The sequence below is a fragment of the Myotis brandtii genome, unplaced genomic scaffold (genome assembly GCF_000412655.1).
Source record: "Myotis brandtii unplaced genomic scaffold, ASM41265v1 scaffold33, whole genome shotgun sequence".
Taxonomy (NCBI): domain Eukaryota; kingdom Metazoa; phylum Chordata; class Mammalia; order Chiroptera; family Vespertilionidae; genus Myotis; species Myotis brandtii.
The window spans coordinates 138706-146272 of NW_005362713.1; the positions used below are offsets into that span (position 1 = coordinate 138706).

The 7567-nt window shown below is 55.5% G+C and overlaps 1 protein-coding gene across 6 annotated transcripts in view; it reads left to right on the top strand.

Moving 5' to 3' along the window:
• RGR (retinal G protein coupled receptor) overlaps window positions 1-7324 on the top strand; it is an 11275-nt gene extending 3951 nt beyond the window's left edge. For 2 of the 6 annotated variants that reach the window (XM_014543622.1, XM_005871152.2), the window contains exons 4-7: window positions 3016-3169; window positions 4608-4725; window positions 6396-6509; window positions 6910-7324. In XM_014543622.1, the coding sequence (XP_014399108.1) occupies window positions 3016-3169; window positions 4608-4725; window positions 6396-6509; window positions 6910-7002 (479 nt within the window). In that variant the 3' untranslated portion in view covers window positions 7003-7324. The other 4 variants (XM_014543624.1, XM_014543625.1, XR_001363049.1 and 1 more) reach the window with 3 other exon arrangements.
• Window positions 7325-7567: the final 243 nt, after the last annotated feature.

Genomic DNA, 7567 nt, shown 5'->3' on the forward strand with positions numbered 1-7567 from the left:
TGGGCTGCGGGCACCAGGCAAGGAGGAAGACCGCATGTGCTGGACAAGCTGTCTGTGCCCTTGCTGTAGCCTCAGGCAAGTCAGGGGTCCTCTCTGAACCTTAGTCTCCTCTTCTGCTAGATGATTTTTGTAACCAATCTCAGTTTTATCCTGAAAATCAAATCAGATCATGGATACAGAAAATGTCCTTGATGACAGGCACTGTTGGGGAGCAGAGAGGTGATGTGTACGTGTGTGTGTGTGTGTGTGTGTGTGTGTGTGTGTGTGTGGCTGGGCATGTGACCCCCACACCTCACACTTCCACGGAGCCTGTGCCATGCCAGAGCTTCATGAAAACTAGTCTAGCTCTCCATTTCCCAAGCCATATTGTCAAGTGCCATCTTCTTAATTGGCCATGTGAGTGTACCACCTGCTGTTATTTACTTGATATTTCTTTTTTAGAAGTGAGCCGCTTTTAAAATTCTAACACCCTCTTTATTCTTGTTCTAAACAATATCTGTGACCTCACAGCTTTAATGTTCTTATAATTTTAATACACATTAATATAAAACTCATGTTCACCCATAGGCTCTCTAGAATCCCCTTCACCTCAGAGCATACAAACCTGCTTCGGTGAGCAGTGGCTCAGCAAACCCCACGGCAAACCCACAGCAAGCCCCACGGCAAACCCCATGGCAAACCCCACGGCGAACCCCACGGCAAATGCCCAGCTGGCAGACCGGGAAGCAGAGGCTCAGAGAAGCGAGGTTGTGTCTAGGCCACAGCTGATGGGGCTGTGCTGGGAGTCGGCCTGGCCTTTGTGCCTTCAGAGGTGTCCTCTCCCTTGTCCCTGTCTCCACGTTTAGAGCAATGGAGGTTCTGTGGGGTACGTGGTCAGCATGGCCTGGAGCCCTGGGCACTGCCCCTTTGGAACTACAGATCTGCCCTTGCCACAAACACACGCACACCCTTGGCAAAGTCACATTGTTATGGGTTCAATCAGCGAGATAGACCACCGACGCACAATTTAAATTTAAGAGCCTTTATTAAGCTGGCCAGCGACTACAGCGCGTACCTCCTCACAAGGGAGCCTCGCAGCTGCAGTACCGACCGAGGGTGCAGCAAAGCTTTTATTTGCAAAAACTACAAAGCGTTAACTGGCAGGGTAAAAAGTTCGGGAGGAAAATGGGGTCACACCTGGCTGGGTTCAATCATACCACTTTGTTTCTTTAAAACAATCAGTAATTTTTCTATGCCGCGGTTCCTGCCCCTAGCACAACATGCTTCTCTCCAGACCAAAACATTGCCTTTGTTCTGGCCTCTCCTGTCCCATCTGACATTGGAGCTCCTCTCCCACCACCATCCCAGCCCTGCCCCCCAAACTCCCTCAACCACCTCACGCACACATGGACTCTCACATGTGCACACACACGCACACCTTCTCAGAGAGCAACAGGCTTCTCTGTCTCAACACGGCAGTGAGCCGGTGCCAGGGCCTAGAGTCCTAGACCAAGGCCCTTCCTGTTCTGGAGGGTATGTGCAGCACTAGGCAGGGAGGGGCTGGAGGGGCAGGAGGGGCAGGTGGGACTGAGTGCAAGACTCCCTCCTAGGTGACCTTAGGTGTGCACCTCGGTCATCTGTTTCCAAAGCCAAAAAGGCTAATGCAACGCACGGGTCAATATGTCTTTGAATTATTGTGCCACTGTAATTACTGTGGGTCTTAGCCAGATAGGAAACACCAAAGACGGGGGGCTTCAACCACAGAAAGTTCTCTCTCTGGTTCTAGAAGTCCAAGGTCAGGTGCCAGTACAGCTGGGTTCTGAGGAGAGCGCTCTTCCTGGTTTGCAGGTGCTGCCTCTTGCTGTGTCCTTACATGAAGGAGAAAGAGATCATCTCTCTCTTATCTCTTCTTTTTAAAAAACTTATTTTTATTGATTTCAGAGAGGAAGGGAAAGGAAGAGAGAGAGAGAAACATCAATGATGAGAATCATCCATCAGCTGCCTCCTGCACGCCCCCTACTGGTAATTGAGCCCACAACTTGGGCATGTGCCCTGACTGGGAATCAATCTGTGACCTACTGGTTCATAGGTTGATGCTCAACCCCTGAGCCACGCCGGCTGGGCCTTATCTCTTCATAGAAGGGCACTGATCCAAAATGGAGGCTCCACTCTTGGGACCTAAGTGCCTCCCAAAGTCCACATGGTTATGGGGCTTCATGGTATGAATTTTGGATGGGGAGCATAAAGATTTAGTTCATAGAAGGGGACATATCCAAGCCAACTCTATCTGGGGCTGTGTCCATGGAATCAGTGTCAGGTGAGGGGGTTGTAGACCTGCTCTTCTCTGCTGATCCCCCTGGAGTCCTGTCCACAGAGGAACATGAGCTATGGACAGAGAAGGCATCTGGGAAAGGCCTTCTGCAGCGAGACCAGGAGGCAGCCCTGGAGGGAAGGGCTGGGTGAGGATGTGAGGGATGTAGGTGGAGGAGGTCAGGCCACTGGGGCCAAAAACACTGTCAGGACCAAAAACACTGTCAGGACCAAAAACACTGTCAGGACCAAAAACACTGTCAGGACCTAGCCTCCACCCATGGCAGTGAGATGCCCAAACCCCACGCCCAGAGCTCTTGAGTCCGGAGCAGACTGCTGCTTCTGAGCGAGAGCTAGAGGCGGTAACTCCAGGCTCCACTTCCCTCCGCCAATGCCCCCAGGGCCTCTGCCCGTGTGTCTCTCCTAACTTAGCTTTGGGAAGCACACCTTCTCTTTGCCACCTCTCCTTTCTCTGTCCTCGGAGGAAAGGAGTATGGAGTGTCTGCTCGGTCTTTCCATCTGTGACCTCTTTATTCTCCATAGCAGCCCTCTGATGCAGGAACCACCTTTCCTATTTTGTGGAAGGAAAAGTGAGACTCCGAGCTCTTCCCCTGCCTGAGGCTTAAGCTGTTGGGGATTGGATGCAGGGTTCAGGTCATTGTGCCCGACCACGAAGCCCACTGTTCTTCCATCAACTCCTCTCAACAACCCTCCTCCTCCCTGCAGGCAGCCGATTGGCATGGCGCATGGCCGCCTCCTTGGTGCTCTTCGTGTGGCTGTCTTCGGCCTTCTGGGCAGCACTGCCCCTCCTGGGTTGGGGCCACTATGACTACGAGCCCCTGGGGACCTGCTGCAGTCTGGGCTACGCCAGGGGGAGCAGGTGAGGCGGGATGCGCCCTTCCGGGGGACAGCGATGTCATAGCTGAAAATCCAACATTGGCCAGGCAATCCCAACTCCTTAGCTGTGATGCCCACTTGCAGGCTGACGGTGGGCAGGGAAACCCACTCTGACCGGCCGAGTGACGCAAGGTTGCAGTGTGAGTGCAGAGGTGGGCCCGGCAGCGGCCGGCTGTGAGCACTGGCCTGGTTGGTGGTAGCAGCTGCTGAGCCCAGGACCCTTGGCCATCTCAGCAGTCAGCCGTCGGAGCTTCGACTTGCTTGCTTTCTACAGGGAGTCCTGCCCTGGGGTTCGATGGATTCAGGGAATGTCACGGTCTTTGCTTTGGGAGGAACCTCCTTGGCACAGTGCTCAGGTCTCTAAATCCCCTGAGCCTCTGTGGCAGCCAGGCCCTGGGCCAGCCCTGGAGAGACAGCAGATGCACAAGGCTCGCTATCAGGGAGCCATGTCTAATACTGCCTGTCCCCTCCCCGGGGCCCCTGGGAGACCAGGACTGAAAGGAGGGGCCACATGGGCTCCAGCTCCCCTCTCACTTCCACTAGAACCATGTTGCATTTGCTGCTTTATATGTTTACTCACATTTGCTCACGAAGTGTCTGCCCCTGACGAAACCCACTTGAGAACCCTGGGTCCTCCCAGCACCTGCCATGCACTCTGGGCAGCGTTTCCCCGGCTGTGCCCATACTTCCGGCACCCCTTCCCCCACCTGCCCTTAGTGGACAGCACCAAGGTGACATGGTATCTTCTTTTAAAAAATATATGTTTTTTCTTGATTTCAGAGAGAGGGAGAGGGATAGAAACATCAATGATGAGAGAGAATCATTGATTGGCTGCCTCCTGCACATCCCCTACTGGGGATGGAGCCCACAACCCGGGCCTGTGCCCTGACAGGAAATTGAACTGTGACCTCCTGCTTCATAGGTCAACTCTCAACACTGGCCGGCGACATGGTATCTTCTTAATGAAGGGTCGGCCCTTGCACCTCCCATGACCACAGCAATTTCTTCAGTGACACAGTGCCCAGTCTCTGCTATCCACAGGCTCCTTTAAAATCCCTGTGCCAGGAACACTCCTGGAATGCTCCTTCCTCTTGGTCCATTGGCATCTCCATCTGGTAAACATGGTTTCCAAACAGAAGTGCCCACCGCCCATGCTGGGAGCACATACTGAGCTGGGCACTTGGATGGGCAACAGCTAGTGAAGGAGGACCCTCACCCAGCTCCCTGGCTCCTTCGGGGCGTGTAGGAGGCCCTGGTGGCTTCCTGATTCTGAGGGAGTGCAGGCAGGATGGGGAGTGGCCACACTCTGAGCTCCCATCTCGTGGGAGCAGTTCCCGCATGCGACTGCCCGGAGCTGAGGCGGAGGGACTCGGGGAGCTCTCACCCTTGAGGGACAGCCTCCCGCTCCCCTCTGTCTGCAGAAACTTCACCAGCTTCCTCTTCCTCATGGCCTTTTTCAACTTCCTCCTGCCCCTCTTCATCACATTCACATCCTATCGGCTCATGGAACAGAAACTCGGGAGGACCAGCCCCCCCCAGGTAAGGCCTAAACCCAGAGCAGAGGACTCTGCGCTGCTCAGGGACATGGCAGATGCAATGGGGTTCCTGTGTTTTCAACAATCAGAAGCAATGCAGCTGTCCCAGGGGAGGGCGAGAGCGCCCCTCCTGTGGGTGCTGGGGATTGGTCGCCATGACCTTAGGGAAGGGCCAGGGCTGCTCAGGCTTACCGGCTAGACACTGAGCCCGGAAAGCCGGGGCCCTGCCAGACTCCGTCCACACTGTTACGGTTCTTTCTTCTCAAGGACGTGAGGGTTGGCACAAAATCACATGCTTTTTTAAAAAATTTTTTTTTTTTTTTATTGATTTCAGAGAGGAAGGGAGAGGGAGAGAAAGAAACATCAATGATGAGAGAGAATCATTGATCAGCTGCCTCCTGCATGCCCCACACTGGGGATTGAGCCCACCACCCGGGCATGTGCCCTGACTGGAATCAAATCATGACCTCCTGGTTCACAGGTCGATGCTCAAACACTGAGCCACAGCAGCCGGGCAAAATCACATGCTTTTTCAAAGCTGCTTGGACGCGTGGAAAGGATGAATCTAATCCCAGGCACCAGCTCTTCCCCCTGACGTGAACTCATACCCTCGGCCACTTCTGAATTTCCACAGGGATATTTCCCTGCCACAATTTTGTTTTAACTTTGTCACCTGGATAATCTTTAGCAGATGAGTCAAAACAAGCATCAGAGATTTTTTAAATCCAGGTATTAATGGCACATTTTCGCAACTCCCAGAGGAGGAGCGGTCTTATTGAGGGGCTGGCTGAGCCCTCTGCCGCCGCTGCGGTTGGGCAGGAAAGGGAGCTGGGCCGCTGAGACGCCTGCGCAGGTGCTTCCCTTTGACCTGGAAGCGGGGCACACTCTGCGAGCTGCAGGCGGGGCCCTGAGTCCCAGCAGGAGGGCCAGGCTGTGCTGGGACCTGAACTGCGTTCAGGTTCAGGTTCCGGGCGGCCCCGCAGGCCGGTGCCATCGCCCGGAGATCAGGCTGCCGCGGGCGTCCGCATTCTTCTGAGTTGACTTAAACCATGAGGCAGACAACATCAGCGGGCGCCGCCCTGGCCCTGGCCCCGACCCGGCCGCGCGCTTAGTCCTTCTGTGAAAGGAACACAGTCTAGAGAAACAGACACTGAGGTTTAGGCTCACAAGTCCTCACCCGAGTGCACGTGAGAGGAGAGCATGGCAACTTCCTCTTACAATTAGATCGCGAGCGAGAAGCCCCCTGCGTGGCACCACATCGCCTGTCCTGGTTGTGTCTCCCGCGTGGGAAGCGGCCCCTCTGAGCCCAGGACCCCAGTGCAGCTGCAGGAGAGCTGGTTCCCAGGCTGAGGTGTGAGGGCCGCGCAGGGACCCTTGTGCACACAGACATACTCAGGGAGCCTGGGTTCGACCAGACCCTGCCTCCAGGCCAGTCAGGTAGAATCTGGCCATTTTACAGACAAGGCAACTGAGGCTAAGCAAGCTTACATGACAGGCTGAGGCTGTGCATCTGAAATGGCAGAAGGGCCCCTGGGGCCCCAAGCTCCCCCACAAGCTCAGCACCTTCCCGCAGCCTGGCCACATGCCAGTCTGCACATGCCCACACAGTCCCTGGCTGCCTGGGCTGCCAGCCGTCAGGGCAGTCATGCCCCCTCCGTGCCCATTTCTCCCCAGGTGAATACCACTCTGCCAGCCAGGACGCTGCTGCTCGGCTGGGGCCCCTACGCCCTCCTGCATCTCTGTGCAGCCCTCACGGGCACGGCCCTCATCCCCCCCAGGCTACAGGTGGTAAGGGACCCCCAGTGCCAGAGCCTGGGCTCGCTCCACCTTTGTCTCTCTCTTGCTTTCCTACCTCCATGATATTCTCTCTTTCTCTCTTCCTTTAAATACCCATAATTCACTGGGACTGTGCTTGTCGCCCAGGCCACAAGGGCAGCTGCTTGATGCTGCCTAAGCCTCAGGTGAGGTGACAGGGCAGACGGCCAGAGGGGGACATGCCTCTGGGGCCAGGGACTAAGGCTGTGCCCAGAGCCATGTGCTCCCAGACAAGACACATGGACAGCTAATCGGAGAGGACAGGGCAGCAGGACAGTGATGGGTCCTTGGGGGGTGGAGGGGATCACCAGGTGGGACCAGGGAGATAGGCAGAGGCTTTGCAATTTCTTTCCTGGTGTTTTTGCCACAACAGGTGCCCGCTCTCATTGCCAAAATGGTGCCCACAGTCAATGCTGTGAACTACGCCCTGGGCAGTGGAATCTGGCAGCGCCTGTCCCTGCAGTGAAGTGGGTGGGACTCAGCCCAGGGAGCCACTCGGGTTCTGTGCTGACCAGGGCTGACCAGGACCCCCCCTCCCCCGCACCCCCTCCCACCGCCTGGACAGAGCCAGGGCTGGGTGCTGCCTGTGGGTCCTAACCAGCAGCCCCAGAGCCAAACTCCAGACATGCATCCTTCAGCCCTAATGGCCATGAGCCCAGCCCTGGGCCAGACACTGTAGGGAGAGGCTCTAGGGTCAAGCCTTGGGCTGACCTATGGCAGGTCAAGTCCCTTAAACAAGTCCCAGCCTGGAGGGCAGAGCTCTCCTAGCATAATTAAGCCTGACCTTGTAGCCCTCCCTAATTCCGTCCTAAGTAGCTAATGGGCAGCAAGTGTTGCCAAAACAAGAACATTTGTATACATGTTAATCTACCCTTGTTTTAATCAGACTATAAAATAAAGCATTAGCTTGCAGGCTGGTCTTTTGTGTCCTCATCCAGGCACGGGAGATCCACCGAGCCCCAGCTGTATTCTCTTGTCTGTCTTTTCTTCGATCCTTCACCACCTCTCCTCAGGTTCACCCTGGGCCGTGC